Raw genomic sequence first — 18,568 nt, 5'->3', positions numbered from 1 at the left:
GTGTAAGATGATGAGAGGCTTTGATTGTGTGGATAGCCAGAGACTTCTCCCCAGGGCTGAAATGGCTAACATGAGGGGGCAGAGTTTTAAGGTGCTTGGAAATAGGTACCGAGGGGATGTCAGGGACAGGTTTTTCCACACAAAGAGTGGTGGGTGCGTGGAATGCACTGTCGACGGCAGTGGTGGAAGCGGATACAATAGGTCTTTAAAGAGCCTCTTGGATAGGTACATGGAGCTTAGAAAAATAGAGGGCTATGTGCTGGGGAAATTCTAGGCATTCTCTAGAGTAGGTTACATGGTCGGCACAACATTGTGAGTCGAGAGGGCCTGTAATGTGCTGTAGATTCTATGTTCTATGCCTTCTAACAGACTCCTGGATGGAGCTTAGAAAAATAGAGGGCTACGGGTAACCCTAGGTAATTTCTACAGTAAGGACATGTTCAGTACAGCTTTGTGGTTCAAAGGGTCTGTATTGTGCCGTAGGTTTTCTATGATTCTAAATTACTTTAGTCAGAGGGTGGTAAATCTGTGGAATTTGTTGCCACAAGCGGCTGTGGAGGCCAAGTCATTGGGTGTATTTAAGGCAGAGATAGATAGGTTCTTGATTAGCCAGGGCATCAAAAGGTATGGGGAGAAGGCAGGGGAGTGGGGATGACAAGAAGAATTGCATCACCCCATGATTGAATGGCGGAGCAGACTCGATGGGCTGAATGGCCTACTTCTGCTCCTATATCTTACGGTCTTACGGACTGTGTAAAAGCCAAGGAAAGGGCATATAAGGTAGCAAAATTGAGTGGGTAGTTGGATGATTGGGAAGCTTTTAAAATCCAAAAAAAAGGCAACTAATAAAGCTATAAGGGAAAAGATAAAATATGAGGGCAGAATAGCCAATAATATAAAACATAATACCAAAAGTTTTTCCAGTTATATAAAGAGTAAAAGGGAGGTGAGAGTTGATATTGAACCACTGGAAAATGATGCTGGTGAGGTAGTAATGGGGGACAAAGAAATGGCAGATGAACTTAATGGGTTCTTTGCACCTGTCTTCACTGTGTAAGACATCAGCAGTGTGCCAAAAGTCCGTGAGTGTCAGGGAGCAGAAGTGAGTGCCATTGCTATTACAAAGGAAAAAGTGCTGGGAAAACTCAAAGGCCTTAAGGTGGGTAAGACACCTGGACCAGACTGACTACATCCCAGAGTCCGCAGAGAGATTGCTGAAGAGATAACAGATGCAAGAATCACTTGATTCTGCACACTTCCGGAGGACTGGAAGATTGCAAATGTCACTCCACTCTTCAAGAAGGGAGGAAGGTAAAAGAAAGGAAATTTAGGCCAGTTAGCCTAACCTCAGTGGTTGGGAAGTTGTTGGGAGTATTTTATTAAGGATACGGTTTTGGGGTACTTGGAGACTGATGATAAAGTAAGTCAAAGTCAACATGGTTTCTATAAAGGGAAATCTTGACTGACAAATCTGTTAGAGTTCTTCTGGAAGCAACAGGCAGGGTGGACAAAGGAGAGGCAGTGGATGTCATTTACTTGGATTTTCAGAAGGCATTTGATAAGGTGCCACACAAGGCTGCTAATCTCGGGATTACTGCCTGTGCCACGCGACAGTGAGAGTAGGAATGCGATGAAGTGGAGGATAAATGCGTGGCTGAGGGATTGGAGCAGGAGGCAGGGATTCAAGTTTTTGGATCATTGGGACCTCTTTTGGCGCAGGCGTGACCTGTACAAAAAGGACGGGTTACACTTGAATCCTAGGGGGACCAATATCCTGGCAGGGAGATTAGCGGGGTGACTTTAAACTAGAATGGTTGGGGGATGGGAATCAAATTAAAGAGGCTAGGCGAGAGGAGGTTAGTTCACAACAGGGGGATGGGAACCAGTGCAGAGAGACAGAGGGGTGTAAAGTGAGGGTAGAAGCAAAAAGTAGGAAGGAGAAAAGTAAAAGTGGCAGGCCGACAAATCCAGGGCAAGCATCAAAAAGGGCCACTTTTCAACATAATTGTATAAGGGCTAAGAGAGTTGTAAAAGAGTGCCTGAAGGCTTTGTGTGTCAATGCAAGGCGCATTTGTAACAAGGTGGATGAATTGAAAGTGCAGATTGTTATTAATGATTATGATATAGTTGGGATCACAGAGACATGGCTCCAGGGTGACCAAGGATGGGAGCTCAACGTTCAGGGATATTCAATATTCAGGAGGGATAGACATGAAAGAGAAGGAGGTGGGGTGGTGTTGCTGGTTAAAGATGAGATTAACGCAATAGAAAGGAAGGACATAAGCCGGGAAGATGTAGAATCGATATGGGTAGAGCTGCATAAAACTAAGGGGCAGAAAACGCTGGTGGGAGTTGTGTACAGGCCACCTAACAGTAGTAGTGAGGTCGGAGATGGTATTAAACAGGAAATTAGAAATGTGTGCAATAAAGGAACAGCAGTTATAATGGGTGACTTCAATCTACATGTAGATTGGGTGAACCAAATTGGTAAAGGTGCTGAGGAAGAGGATTTCTTGGAATGTATACGGGATGGTTTTTTGAACCAACATGTCGAGGAACCAACTAGAGAGCAGGCTATTCTAGACTGGGTTTTGAGCAATGAGGAAGGGTTAATTAGCAACCTTGTCGTGAGAGGCCCCTTGGGTAAGAGTGACCATAATATGGTGGAATTCTTCATTAAGATGGAGAGTGACATAGTTAACTCAGAAACAAAGGTTCTGAACTTAGAGGGGTAACTTTGAAGGTATGAGACATGAATTAGCTAAGATAGACTGGCAAATGACACTTAAAGGATTGACGGTGGATATGCAATGGCAAGCATTTAAGGATTGCATGGATGAACTACAACAATTGTTCATCCCAGTTTGGCAAAAGAATAAATCAAGGAAGGTAGTGCACCCGTGGCTGACAAGAGAAATTAAGGATAGTATCAATTCCAAAGAAGAAGCATACAAATTAGCCAGAAAAAGTGGCTCACCTGAGGACTGGGAGAAATTCAGAGTTCAGCAGAGGAGGACAAAGGGCTTAATTAGGAAGGGGAAAAAAAGATTATGAGAGAAAACTGGCAGGGAACATAAAAACTGACTAAAAGCTTTAATAGATATGTAAAAAGGAAAAGACTGGTAAAGACAAATGTAGGTCCCCTACAGACAAAAACAGGTGAATTGATTATGGGGAGCAAGGACATGGCAGACCAATTGAATAATTACTTTGGTTCTGTCTTCACTAAGGAGGACATAAATAATCTTCCAGAAATAGTAGGGGACAGAGGGTCCAGTGAGATGGAGGAACTGAGCGAAATACATGTTAGTAGGGAAGTGGTGTTGGGTAAATTGAAGGGATTAAAGGCAGGTACATCCCCAGGGCTAGATGGTCTGCATCCCAGAGTGCTTAAGGAAGTAGCCCAAGAAATAGTGGATGCATTAGTGATAATTTTTCAAAACTCGTTAGATTCTGGACTAGTTCCTGAGAATTGGAGGGTGGCTAATGTAACCCCACTTTTTAAAAAAGGAGGGAGAGAGAAACCGGGGAATTATAGACCGGTTAGCCTAACGTCGGTGGTGGGGAAACTGCTGGAGTCAGTTATCAAAGATGTGATAACAGCACATTTGGAAAGCGGTGAAATCATCGGACAAAGTCAGCATGGATTTGTGAAAGGAAAATCATGTCTGACGAATCTCATAGAATTTTTTGAGGATGTAACTAGTAGAGTGGATAGGGGAGAACCAGTGGATGTGGTATATTTGGATTTTCAAAAGGCTTTTGACAAGGTCCCACACAGGAGATTAGTGTGCAAACTTAAAGCACACGGTATTGGGGGTAAGGTATTGATGTGGATAGAGAATTGGTTAGCAGACAGGAAGCAAAGAGTGGGAGTAAACGGGACCTTTTCAGAATGGCAGGCAGTGACTAGTGGGGTACCGCAAGGCTCAGTGCTGGGACCCCAGTTGTTTACAATATATATTAATGACTTGGATGAGGGAATTAAATGCAGCATCTCCAAGTTTGCGGATGACACGAAGCTGGGCGGCAGTGTTAGCTGTGAGGAGGATGCTAAGAGGATGCAGGGTGACTTGGATAGGTTGGGTGAGTGGGCAAATTCATGGCAGATGCAATTTAATGTGGATAAATGTGAGGTTATCCACTTTGGTGGCAAAAATAGGAAAACAGATTATTATCTGAATGGTGGCCGATTAGGAAAAGGGGAGGTGCAACGAGACCTGGGTGCCATTGTACACCAGTCATTGAAAGTGGGCATGCAGGTACAGTAGGCGGTGAAAAAGGCGAATGGTATGCTGGCATTTATAGCGAGAGGATTTGAGTACAGGAGCAGGAAGGTACTACTGCAGTTGTACAAGGCCTTGGTGAGACCACACCTGGAGTATTGTGTGCAGTTTTGGTCCCCTAATCTGAGGAAAGACATCCTTGCCATAGAGGGAGTACAAAGAAGGTTCACCAGATTGATTCCTGGGATGGCAGGACTTTCATATGAAGAAAGACTGGATGAACTGGGCTTGTACTCGTTGGAATTTAGAAGATTGAGGGGGGGATCTGATTGAAACGTGTAAAATCCTAAAGGGATTGGACAGGCTAGAAGCAGGAAGATTGTTCCCGATGTTGGAGAAATCCAGAACGAGGGGTCACAGTTTGAGGATAAAGGGGAAGCCTTTTAGGACCGAGATGAGGAAAAACTTCTTCACACAGAGAGTGGTGAATCTGTGGAATTCTCTGCCACAGGAAACAGTTGAGGCCAGTTCATTGGCTATATTTAAGAGGGAGTTAGATATGGCCCTTGTGGCTACGGGGGTCAGGGGGTATGGAGGGAAGGCTGGTGCAGGGTTCTGAGTTGGATGATCAGCCATGCTCATAATAAATGGCGGTGCAGGCTCGAAGGGCCGAATGGCCTCCTCCTGCACCTATTTTCTATGTTTCTATGTTAACAAGATAAAATCCTATGGCATTACATTAAAGACACTGGCATGGAGAGCGGAATGACTGACAGCCAAAAGGCAGTGAGTGAGAATAAAAGGGGCCTTTTCTGGTTGGCTGCCAGTGACTAGTGGTGTTCCTGAGGGGTCAGTATTGGGACCGCTACCTTTCATATTGTTTGCCAATGATTTGGATAATGAAATTGATGGGTTTGTGGCAAAGCTTATGGATGATACAAAGAGGGGTAGGTAGTACTGAGGAAGCAATGTGATTGCAATTGGAAGAATGGGCAAAAGAAGAGTGGAATACAGTGTTGGGAAATGTATGATAATGCATTTAGAAGGAACAATAGTGCGGACTATTACCTAAATGGAGAAAAGGTTTAAACATCAGACTTAGGAGTTCTCATGCAAGACTCCCCGAAGGTTAATTTACAGGTTGAATCTGTGGTAAAGAAGGCAAATGCAATGCTGTCATTCCTTTGGAGGGGAATAGAATATAAAAAGCAAGGAGATAATGCTGCGACTTTACAATACACTAGTCAGGCCGCACTTAGGAGTATTGTAAACGGTTTTGGGCCCCATATCTCAGAAAGGATGTGCTGTCATTGTTGAGAGTCCAGAGGAGATTTACGGAGATGATTCTGGAATGAAAGGGTTAACATATGAGGAGCGTTTGGCAGCTTTGGGCCTGTACTCACTGGAATTCAGAAGAATGCGTGGCGATCTCATTGAAACCTACCGAATGTTGAAAGGACTAGATAGATAGGGTGGACGTGGAGAGGATGTTCCCCTTTGGTGGGAGTATCCAGAGCTAGAGGGCACTGTCTCCAAAGTGAGGGGCAACCTTTTAGAACAGAGATAAAGAGGACTTTTTTTTTTTAGCCAGAGAGTAGCGAATTTGTGGAATGCTCTGCCACAGACCTCAGTGGATGCTAAGTCCCTGGGCATAGTTAAGATGGAAATTGATAGTTTTCTGATTGGTCAGGGCATCACAGGATATGGTGAGGAGGCAGGTATATGGGGGTGAGTGGAATCTGAGATCAGCCATGATGGAATGGCAGAGCAGACTCATTGGGCTGAATGGCCTAATTCTGCACCTTTGTCTTATGGCTGCATCATGGCCTGGTGTGGAAACACCAATGCTCTTGAACAGAAAAGCCGACGAAAAGTAGTGGATAGGGCCCAGTCTATCATGGGAAAAATCCTCCCCAGCTTGAACATATCTATATGGAGTGCTGTCACAGGAAAGCAGCATCCATCGTTAAGGAACCCCACCATCCAGGTCATGCTCTCTTTTTGCTGCTGCTATCAGGACCCACACCTCCAGGTTCAGAAACTTATTACCTCTCAACCATCAGGCCTCTGAATCAGAGGGGATAAGCTTCACTCACCCCAACACTGAACTGTTCCCACAACTACGAACTCACTTTAAAGGACTCTTCATCTCATGGTCTTGATATTTATTGCTTATTTATTTATTATTTTGTTTTTTTTCTCTCTCTCTTTGCATCTTCGTTGTTTGTCCATTTTGTGGGTGCTGTCTTTCATTGAATCTATTGGTTTTCTTTGTATTTACTGTGAATGCCCACAATAAAATGAATGTCAGGTTTGTATATGGTGACATATATGTACTCTGATAATAAATTTACTTTGAACTTTGTCATCAGAGACCTGTGGAGTCCCCAGCCCAGTATGGTCAAACAGCTTCAAACTCACACCAACCAGCCACGTTCGAAATGACCCAGCCAGACCCTGCCAACAGGCATTGTGGAGTTGTGCACAGAGTTCAGCCTCATCTTCCCTCACCTGTTCTAGGCAGTGTGTGATGCGATAAACGTGACGTGGTAAACAGGTCAGGTACTCACAGCTGGATCTTCTCCTTCCCAAATGGAGAACTGATGACAAAGTCTCTGCTGATTGGCTTCACCCACAGCAACAACACAAGAATCGGAGACAGAAAGTTTGCGTACAACAGGACCCTGGGAAAGGGACAGAAAACCACGAGATTGTCAGCAGTTTTGGGTGTAATTCTGCTCTTACGTCCTGTGGGCCCACCACACCATGGAGGGAGCAGCAAACAGCAGGGATCTGCTGATGCAGTGGAGGAACTAAAGCAGAGCAAGAGAGACTTGGGGCAAGGTAACCAGAGGCTGTCCATCTGGCTCAAACATCCTCCACTTAGAACACACAAAATCTACAGCATATTACAGGCCCTTCGGCCCACAACACTGTGCCAACCATGTAACCTACTGTAGAAGCTACCTAAAATTTTCCTATCACATAGCCCTCTATTTTACCAAGGTCCATGTACCTATCTAAGAGTCTCTTAAAAGACTCTCTAGTATCTGCCTCCACCACTGTCGTTGGTAGCGTATTTCACGCACTTCTCTAGCATGATTCAAGTTTATTATCTGTACATCGAAACAAACAGTGAAATGCATCATTTGTGTTTACAACCAACACATTCCACCCCTCCCCATACTTTCCTCCAATCACATTAAAATTACGCCTCCTTGTGTTAATCGATTATTTCTGACCTGGGACAGTCTTTGGCTGTTCACTCTATCTACGCCACTCACCATATTGTACACCTCTGTGAAGTCACCTCTCATCCTCCTCCGTTCCAAAGAGAAAAGCCCCAGCTCACTCAACCTGTCCTTTCTAATCCGGGCAATACCCTGGTAAATCTCCGCTGCAGCCTCCCTACACCTTCCATCTCCCTCCAGAGGGGACCACAACTGAACACAATATTCCAAGTGTGGTCTAACTATAGTTTCAGAGAGCTGCAACATTACCTCGTGGCCCTTGAACTCAATCCCGACTAATGAAGGCCAACACGGTATATGCCTTCTTAATCATCCTGTACCGTGTTTAGCAGTTAGCGCAATGCTTTACAGCACCAGCTGTAAGATCGGGATTCAGTTCCCATCACTGTCTATCAGGAGTTTGTACGTTATCCCCATAACCACGTGGGTTTCCTCCGGGTGCTCTGCTTTCCTCCCACATTCCAGATTCAAGAGTCAAGGTTAATGAGTTGTGGGCAGCCTACACTGGCACCAGAAGCTTGGTGACACTTGCAGACTGTTAAGCACAATCCTCGCCAATTTGATTCGATGCAAACAATGCACTTCACTGTATATTTCAATGTACATGTGACAAATAAAACCAAATCTTCATCTTTAAACTTGCACAGCAATTTTGAGGGATCTATGGATGTGAACCCCAAGATCTCTCTGTTCTTCCACACCGCTAAGAATCCTGCCGTTAACTCTACAATGCAGTGCAGGGAGTAACTGTGATGGCTCAGAGAGCCCATCTCTGCTCCGTCCTCCATCAGCTGCTCCCTACTATATGGTCTCATGAACGCACTGCTCTGCCATCACCACGCCCAGTTACTCACTGTGTTAGAGGCTTGTCTGCAGTCATCCTCAGAGCGTCTAAGTGAGTCTGTGCCAGCCGCAGGCCTGGAAATGTTAAACATGCTCCAATGAACGAGGAAACTCCAACGAGTGAGAGCTTAAAAATCAACCTGGCTACTGAGTATCTGCAAGGGAAAGGAATTGGCATCAGTGCTCGTCTTAGACCAGGGGCTCCCAATCCATTTTATGCCATGGCCCCCTACCATTAACCGAAGGGTCTGTGGACCACAGGCTGTGGACCCCTGTTTTAGAGGGACCACTCGCCAGGGAACCCAGCATGTGGAAATGAGCCCGAAACTGCCCATTAAAGACGTCCACAAGAGAGACTACAGATGCTGGAAATCTGGAACGACACATACAAAATGTTGGAGGAACTCAGCAGTTCAGGCAGCATTTACGGAGGTGAATGAACCAATCATGTTCTGAGCTGAGACCCTTCATCAGGGCCGGAAGGAAAGACCTGGATTCACTCATCACCTCCCCTTCCCCTCTCATTCTGGCTTCTGCCCCCCTTCATCACGGCCTTGACGCATCACACAGATAACTGCCCCTGCCTCTGGAGGAGGGCACCTGCCACAGTCACCCACAGGCAAGAACTTTAGCCACTAAGTCAGAGATGGAAGAAAAAGACAAAGAAAGAGTTCAGTAAAGGTAAAGTTTCTTATAACAAGAAAGGAGGGAGACTTACGGCCAGATGTCACCCAGTCCCAGCTGCCTGAAAAGCATCTGCAGGTTTTCGTACAGGTTAGAAAACCCTGTGTGGGGATCAAAGGCAAAGAGACTGTCAGCGTCCGGGGACACGGTGAGGCGGTCAGCAGCTGGAGATACAACCACTAGCCTGTTCTTACAGTCATTTGTCTTCCAAGTGACTGTTGCGATGCAGACAAGGAAGATGACATTAATCCACGTCTACCGTAAGACCGCAGGAGCACAATTAGGCTACTTGGCCATTGAGTCTGTACTGTCATTCCAACACAGTTGATTTATTTTCCCTCTCAACCCCATCCTCCTGCCTTTGATGCCCTTCACCTAGCCACATTGGTCAAATTGGCTTTTCAGGGACAGAGCAGCCCAGTGCCATTGTGACTGCCTCACAGCCCATTGACCCAGGGTTGACTCTGACCACTGCTGCATGGAGTCTGCACGTTCTTTTTGTGACTGCATGACTCCTTCCCTCATGCTCCACTTCCCTCCTACATCCCGAAGTTCAGGAGGTGTAACATCACACAGCACAGGCACAGTCCACCCTGACCTCTGACAGGTTAACTCACCGTTGTCAATGACCCCTGCTGTAAGTGGTTGGTAGGGGATTCAGGGTATCTGAAAGGGAACAGGGTGGGGAAGTGTGATTGATCGGTGAACTGGCATGGACGTAGAATCATTGAGCACTGCCGAACAGCAAAGTTCAGTGAAACGTGGTGATTTACGTCAACGACCAATGAGGAGGATGTGCTGGGGACAGCCCGCAAGTGTCTGGCACCAACACGACATGCCCACAACTCACTAACCCTCATCTGTATGTCTTTAGAAAGTGGGAGGAAACCAAAGCCATCACGAGGAAGGTATGCAAACTCCTAACTGTAGCTGCTGAGTAGCAGTGGGAATTGAGCTTGGATGACTGGCACTGCACAGTGTTGTGTTAACTGCTACGCGACCGCGCCACCCACTCCACTCCGCAGTGAATTATGAACACCACTGTCAAGAAACTCACCTGGCTCAAGACCAAACTCCAGATACTCCTCGCGCACCACCAGTACTAACATGGCAATAAGGACGAAGAGGAAAGCAAAGGTCAGGCAGACGGAGCGCTCTCCTCCTTCCTCAGTCTTGAAGTAGTGAGCCATCAGAGAGAAGAGAAGTTTACTGTATGTGACATGTTAAGGTAAGCAAATACTTTGTGGAAAAAAAAATCAAACTCAAATAGGGATGTTGTGTGGCTCATTGGGACAGACTTTAAAATTATACTTCTCGGAACTCCTTTGTCAGTGATCGTCCAGTTAGGGAAGCAAATACTCTACTCTGGGAAGGACAACGGGAATGGGAATGGTTCCATGAATCCATGGCCTCCTCTACAGTCAAGCTTCATCCTGACAGTAGAGGCGGCCATGGATTTATCCTGATAGTACAGGAGGATCCAGAGGAAGCAGGATCTCCCAGTGGCCATACATTTTAATTCCATGTCCCATTCCCATTCTGATATATCTATCCACAGCCTCCTCTACTGTAAAGATGAAGCCACACTCTGGTTGGAGGAACAACACCTTATATTCCATCTGGGTAGCCTCCAACCTGATGGCATGAACATTGACTTCTCTAACTTCCGCTAATGCCCCTCCTCCCCTTCTTACCCCATCCCTTATTTATTTTTATTCCCCCCCTTTTTTCCCCTCTTCTCTCTCACATTCACTCCTTGCCTGCCCTCCATCTTCCTCTGTTCCAATTCCAAGATTTTTGGAATCGTGGATAATATAGAAGACTGGTAAAGAATACAGCACAATACAGATCCGTTGCAGACATGGGCAGAGAATTGGCAGATGGAGCTAAGGAGAATGGAGGGATATGGACATGGTGTAGGTAAAAGGAATTACTGCTTGGGTGGTTTTGATTTGCTTTTTAGTTTGGCACAACATTGTGGGCCAAATAGCCTGCTTCTGTGCTGTACTGTTCTAAATTCTAGGAGGGACGCAGGAATCAGATTGAGCTTGAGAAGTTAGAGAAGTTGCAGATTGAGAACGAATAAGGTGGAGAATCAGAATCAGGTTTATTAACACCAGCATGTGACGTGAAATTTGTTAACTTAGCAGCAGCAGTTCAATGCAATACATAATATAGCAGAGAAAAAAAAATAAACAAGTAAATCAATTACGTCTATTGAATAGATTAAAAAAACGTGCAAAAACAGAAACACTGTATATTTAAAAAAAAGTGAGGTAGTGTCTAAAGATTCAACGTCCATCCAGGATTCGGATGGCAGAGGGGAAGAAGTCGCCCTGAATCGTTGAGCATGTGCCCCCAGGCCTCTGCACCTCCTACCAACTATCAATAGTTCCATGTAATATCAGAGAATGTATACAATATACAACCTGAAATTTTTGTTCTTCACAGACAGTAAAAACATTAAAACCCCAAAGCCCCCCATACTCCCCCCCGCCCAAGCACAAGGCAGTAAAGCAATAACCCTCCCCCTCTTACTTCAGCAAAATAAAGCATCAACTATGTCCACCCACCAAGCAAGCAATAGCAAAGCCCCCAATAAAGACCATGATCTGCAGTACAACAAAAACTAGTCGCTGATCTGACAATTCAACATGCTACAAACTCTCTTCTCCCAATAAAGAGACAAAGAGGTGTCACCCTTTCACAGTGAAAGGGGAGAATAAACAAAACAACCTGCTGATTTACACTGATAAATTCTGCCACATCACGTACATTTACCCACAGGGGTGTATGGGTATCCAGGGAGGGGCAGCACCTCTGGTGAAGGAGCTTGGCTTACCCATGCCAGGGCAACTTGCTCACATTTGGGCCCCACCGGACACTCAGCTCTGTGGCTCCGAGTAGCCGTTTGCATGCAACAGCACCCACACCCAGGTACAGTACACCACTTCAACAGGTAGGCTAAAGCAGGTGAGGGTAGCCTGTGGGACTCGTACTCTGGTGAGATAGGGACAGGCCTTTCTTCGCATGCGAAGTTAGCTCCAGCAGACTGGGTGGATGAGATCAACAGTGAGATCCAGCGGTCAGGAAGGTGCTTCTGTGATGCTTCGTGGAGGGAGAAGGGCATGACGAGGCACAGAAGAGATCATGGTCAACGATTACAACCATGGAAGACCGCAGTTTGCGATGACTACTCATACTACAGGACCTGGACTTCCAAGGCTGAGAGAGTGGAACTCTCCCAGTGCAATGGCGTTTCCACTTTAAAAACTCTTCTACACTTGTGATCGTTGTATATGACAGACAACTACCACATTTACCAACGAGAATAACTCGAACACAATACGGAAGGATGTGGAAATTTGGGAGAGGGTGCAGGGAAGGTTAACCAGGGTGCTGCCTGGATTAGAGGATCTGAGCTTTGGAGAGGGTACAGAAGAGGTTCACCAGGATGCTGCCTGGATTAGAGAGCGTGAAGTACATGAACAGTTGGAGAACTTTGGGTGTTTTCTCTGGAGCATCATGGCTGAGGCAAGACCTGGTTGAGCTTTGTAAAATTATGAACGGGATAGATAGGTGGATTAGTTAGAATCTTTCTAGATAACCAGAATATTGAAAACGACAGGGTGTAGGTTTAAGGTGAGAGGGGAAAGTTTAGAGGAAATCTGAAAGGCAAGTTTTTTCTTTACACAGAATGGTGGGTGCTTGGAACATGCTGCCAGAGGAGGAGATGGATTACTATGTATCCTGATGAAGGGTCTTGGCCGAAATGTTGATTGTTTACTCCTCTCCAGAGCTGCTCCCTGCCCTGCTGAGTTCCTCCAGCACTCTGTGTGTTACATTAGCAATACACTTACACTGGCACAGGAACAGACAGGCAATGGAGGGATATCAACAACTTGCAGGCAGATGGCATTATGGTCAGCATGAACAAGATGGGCAGAAAGGCTAGTTCCCGTGCTGTCTGATCAAAAGCATACTGCCTCCTTATACTTGCCCAATCGCACAGATGCCAGCTGGTGAGACAGGACAGGTCAGGGCTACAGGCAGACCCTGGTCCAGGACAACACTGCAGGGGCCTGGACCCACAGGATGCCCTTGTTATTTATAATTACTGACAGGGATCAAATTTGTTTATCCATAATGAACCCTGGATAAGGGAGGGTTGCAGGAGCACCTTTCTGCAGGGGACACCACAATTAACCACTTTTACAGCCCCTCACAGAGTGGGTGTTTCAATAGTAGATTAACACATTGCAACAGGCTGCAGGAGTCTTTGCAGCAGCTGTGCTCTCTCTCTCTCTAAAGCAACAGACTCTACGGACGCCAGAGCTACACTGAAGAGATTTCTTCCACCTGTCATCATTAACAGAAACAAGTCCAGCTCAACACCGTGGCAATGAAGAGATCATCACCTTGTGCACTTTTCTCTCCCTCAGCTCACAAGACAGCAAAAGTGCAAAACACTGCCAACCCTGCACATGCAGCACACAGCAAGATCCCATTGTAAATGCATTTTGCACCATTGGGCCCAAAGACAGCTTATATCCTGCTGTTATAAGATTATTGAGGGGTCTCTTAGTACAGCACTATCGCAGAAAAGAAGCATCCATCATCTGGGATCCCCACTACCCAGGCCGTGCTCTCTTCTCACTGCAGCCGTCAGGAAGGTACAGGAGCCTCAGGTCCTACAACACCAGGTACAGTAACAGTTATTACCCTCAATCATCAGGCTCCTGAACCAAAGGGGATAACTTCACTCAACTTTCCTTGGCCCAACATGAACTGTTTCCATAACCAGTGGACTCACTTTCAAGGACTCTTCGATCTCATGTTCTTGATATTTATTGCTCATTTCTTTATTTATGTATTATTTCTTGTTTTTCCTTTTATATTTGCTTTTTTTTTTGTCTTTTGCACACCGGCTGTCTGCCCTATTGGTGTGGTCTTTCATTGACTCCATTATGGTTATTGGATTTATTGAGGATGCTGCAAAAGAACAAATCTCAGGATTGTACATGGTGATGTATATGTACTTAAATAATAAATTTACTTTGAAGATGGACTCCTGACCTCACAATCTACCTTGTACATAACCTTGCACCTTATTGTCTATCTGCACTGCACTTTCCCTGCAGCTTTTACAATTTATTCTGCATAAAATGCTGAGTGAACTTGGCCTTTTCTCCTTGGAGCGATGGAGGATGAGAGGTGACCTGATAGATGACGAGAGGCATTGATCGTGTGGATAGTCAGAGGCTTTTTCCCAGGGCTGAAATGGCTAACACGAGAGGGCACAGTTTTAAGGTGCTTGGAAGTAGGTACAGAGGAGATGTCAGGAGCAAGTTGTTTGTTGATGTTGTTTTTATGCAGAGAGTGGTGAGTGCATGGAATGGGCTGCCGGCGACGGTGGTGGAGGCAGATACGATAGGGTCTTTAAAGAGACTCCTGGACAGGTACATGGAGCTTAGAAAAATAGAGGGCTATGGGTAACCCTAGGTGATTTCTAAAGTAAGTACATGTTTAGCACAGCATTGTGGGCCGAAGGGCCTGTATTGTGCAGAAGGTTTTCTATGTTTCCAAAACTTAGAACAGAACATAGAACATTACAGCACAGTACAGGCAGCTCTAGCAGGGTCTGCAAGACATTACATCCTACAAGGCCATATCCAACAGCATGAATGGCAGCGATGCTTCACAAGCAGATGAACTCAACACTTTCTATGCCTGCTTTGAAAGGGAGAATGTAACTACAGCTGTGAATATTCCTGCTGCACTTGATGACCCTGTGATCTCTGCCTCAGAGGTCGATGTTAGCCTGTCCTTAAAGAGAGTGAACCCTCGCAAGGTGGAAGGTCCCGATGGAATATCCGGAAAGGCTCTGAAAACTTGTGCCACCCAACTAGCGGGAGTACTCAAGGACGTTTTCAACCTCTCACTGCTACAGGTGGAAGTTCCCACTTGCTTCAAAAAGGCAACAATTGTACCAGTGCCTAAGAAGAATAATGTGGGCTGCCTTAATGACTATCTCCTGTTAGCACTCACATCAACAGTGATGAAATGCTTTGAGAGGTCGGTCATGACTAGACTGAACTCCTGCCTCAGCAAGGACCTGGACCCATTGCAACTTGCCTGTCGCCACAACAACTCAACAGCAGACACAATCTCAATGGTTCTCCACATGGCTTTAGACCACCTGAACAACACAAACACCTACGTCAGGATGCTGTTCAGAATTAAATACCATCATTCCCACAGTCCCGATTGAGAAGTTGCAGAACCTGGGCCTCTGTACTTCCCTCTGCAATTGGATTTTCCACTTCCTAACCAGAAGATCACAATCTGTGCTGATTGGTGATAACACATCTTCCTCGCTGACGATCAACATTGACACACTTCAGGGATGTGTGCTTAGCCTACTGGTCTACTCTCTGTATACACATGACCGTGTGGCTAGGCATAGCTCAAATACCATCTATAAATTTGCTGACAATACAACCATTGTTGGTAGAATCTCAGGTGGTAACAAGAGGGCGTACAGAAATGAGATATGCCAACTAGTGGACTGGTGTCACAGCAACAACCTGGCATTCAATGTCAGTAAGACAAAAGAGCTGATTGCGGACTTCAGGAAGCGTAAGACGAAGGAACACATACCAATCCTCACAGAGGGATCAGAAGTGGAGAGAGTGAGCAGTTTCAAGTTCCTGGGCGTCAAGATTTCTGAGGATCTAACCTAGTCCCAAGGTATCAATGTAGTTATAAAGAAGGCAAGACAGTGGCTGTACTTCATTAGGAGTTTGAAGAGATTTGGCATGTCAACAAATACACTCAAAAACTTCTATAGTTGTACCATGGAGAGTATTCTGACAGGCTGCATCACTGTCTGGTGTGGAGGGGCTACTGCACAGGACCGAAGAAGCTGCAGAAGGTTATAAATCTAGTCAGCTCCATTTTGGGCACTAGCCTACAAAGTACCCAGGACATCTTCAGGGAGCGGTGTCTCAGAAAGGCAGCGTCCATTATTAAGGACCTCTAGCACCCAGGGCATGCCCTTTTCTCATCAGGTAGGAGATACAGAAGCCTGAAGGCACACACTCAGTGATTCAGGAACAGCTTCTTCCTCTCTGCCATCCGATTCCTAAATGGACATTGAATCTTTAGACACTACCTCACATTTAAAAAAAATACAGTATTTCTGTTTTTGTACTTTTTAAAAATCTATTCAGTATACATATTTGATTTACTTATTTGTTATTATTACTTTCTTTTTTTCTCTCTGCTAGATTATGTATTGCATTGAACTGCTGCTGCTAAGTTAACAAATTTCATGTCACATGCTGGTGATAATAAACCTGATTCTGATTATGTTGTGCTTTTTAAACCTACTCCGAGATCAATCTAATTCTTCCCTGCTACATAGCCCTCCATTGTCCCTTCATCCATGTGCCTATTCAAGTGCTTAAATGACCATGATTCTGCCTCTACCACCACCTCTGGCAGGACATTCCACACACCCAGTCTCTGTATTAAAAAAAAATCTACATCTGACATACCCCTATACTTTCCACCAATTACCTTAAAATTACAGTATTAGCATTTCTGCCTGGAAAATATCTCTGGCTATCCACTCAATCCCCATCATTTTGTATATCTCGATCAAGTCACCTGTCATGTCATCTTCCTTCACTCCAAAGAGAAAACCCCTAGTTCAATCAAACCTATCCCCTATATTCTGTTATTGTTTTCCTTTGTTCTACCTCAATGCACTGTGTAATGATTTGATCTGCATGAATAGTATGCAAGACAAGCTTTTCACTACAACAATTATATTACTACTAAATCAAATCCAAGAAAACCTGCTCTTCGGACGTTGGCTGAGAGGAATGAGGCCTCAGATCAACACCTCATCCTACTCTAGAACATTGCCTCAGATTAACTCCTCACCCACGCAGTGGCATCTCTCACTGGCAGAGCTCTGAAACATCAGCCTGCAGTTAGATGCTTGAGGTTCTCTGTGCACAGATGAGAGGGTTCCCACTGTTGCAAGGATACATTCCAAAGATCAATGTAAGCAGACACCATAGCACACCCACGTTGATCTCACCCTGAACGTTGAGCAGACCATAGTATGCCTCTGTGAACAAGTAGACCAGGGTCGCATACATGACGAAGTCCACCAGCCACTGGTAGTCCAGGAAGTAGCGCAACACTAGGTAGAGATGACACAGAAATAGAGAAGGCGGCCATTTACCAAAGCACAAAGAAATCTCAGTGGGGTGGCCAGTACTGGCCACACTGACACTAGACATTATAGATCTCCACTTGGGCAGTGCTGTTAACTCCTAATGTCTCGCACTGCTTCTACTTCCCTGTTTTCCCCCAAATCATTTCACAACCTTCAACGTGTTCATGGAATCTGCTGCAAACATCTGAAAGAGCTGCACAAGAGACACTGCCCAAAATGATCAGCACTGGTTACCAAGGAGTGGGCAGAGCTGGAGGCCATAGCATCGGGGAGCAAGAAAGAGGTGCGGAGGTTTGAGCAGACAGCCTCAGAACTTGAGGGGAGAGAGGTAGCTGTGTTAGGGCATATTCTAGACTTGGGGTATATAGCAAAATATTAACTTCAGCAACCAATCTTTAGACTTGAACGTGGATTGTAGATTAAATTTAAAATAAGATCCTAGCACTGTGAACAGCAGTTAATTGAAAAACCAAACAATGTTGATTAACATTCATTTTGGGTGTCTGGAGTGAGGGTGCAAAGGTGTTGTGAAAATTATATATAATTCAAAGGAAGCATTGTAGATGCACTATAAATAAAGAATTGTCCTTTCATCTTCAGCATATATGTCATGTAATATTGGATCAAACAGGCCCCTTCCTTTGAAAGGGTCTCAATACCATCCCTGCTGCTCATTTTTGTTGAATAAAACACTTCTATATCCACCGGCTTCAGTCTCTCTCTGGTGACGCTGTTCACATTACAACCTTTGGGCTCTCAACAGGGATACCTTCTCGCAACCCCTGGTGTGGCCAGTGATATCAGCAGGCTAAGTGAGTGAGCACTTTTGAAATTAGCACTCACACTTGGACCCGTTCGGGTTAGCAGCTAGGGGCTCACAAGGTTTCATGAGCACGGAGGAGAGCTGAACTAGTAGATATAAAAGTAGTGTGGTGTGTGCGTGTACGTGTGTTTATGTAACAGACCAAACTTTGTGCGTTAATTTGGTGAGATGGGACCACCAGTTGCAAAGGATGGTTACTGACCATTCGGGGGAGTGGGGGGGGTGTAGTGTATACTCGTTCTGGAAACTTTACTTTGGCAGACACACTTGCCAGTGTGTGTGGTTTAACTATACAGTTAGATGCAAAGGAATATGGACTTCAGTAAGGCCTTTGACAAGGTCCCGCATGGGAGGTTAGTTAGGAAAATTCAGTCGCTAGGTATACATGGAGAGGTGGTAAATTGGATTGGACATTGGTTCGCGAAGCCAGAGAGTGGTGGTAGAAAATTGCTTCTCTGAGTGGAGGCCTGTGACTAGTGGTGTGCCACAG

At 45.4% G+C, this 18,568-nt stretch overlaps 1 protein-coding gene across 1 annotated transcript in view; it reads right to left on the bottom strand.

Moving 5' to 3' along the window:
- The window catches only part of tmem161a (transmembrane protein 161A), a 52,054-nt gene that overhangs the window by 15,397 nt on the left and 18,089 nt on the right, over positions 1-18,568 (bottom strand). The window contains exons 5-9 of the mRNA XM_072243962.1: positions 17,063-17,219; positions 10,062-10,213; positions 9,039-9,105; positions 8,332-8,475; positions 6,797-6,910 (exon numbers count right to left, since the gene is read on the bottom strand). Coding sequence (XP_072100063.1) covers positions 6,797-6,910; positions 8,332-8,475; positions 9,039-9,105; positions 10,062-10,213; positions 17,063-17,219 — 634 coding nt within the window. The remainder of the gene's footprint in view (positions 1-6,796; positions 6,911-8,331; positions 8,476-9,038; positions 9,106-10,061; positions 10,214-17,062; positions 17,220-18,568) is intronic.

Source organism: Mobula birostris, chromosome 26, assembly GCF_030028105.1.
Source record: "Mobula birostris isolate sMobBir1 chromosome 26, sMobBir1.hap1, whole genome shotgun sequence".
In the NCBI taxonomy this organism is placed as follows: Eukaryota; Metazoa; Chordata; class Chondrichthyes; order Myliobatiformes; family Myliobatidae; genus Mobula; species Mobula birostris.
Note: the sequence above shows the minus strand (reverse complement) of the source record. Positions and strands in the feature narration are given on the sequence as shown.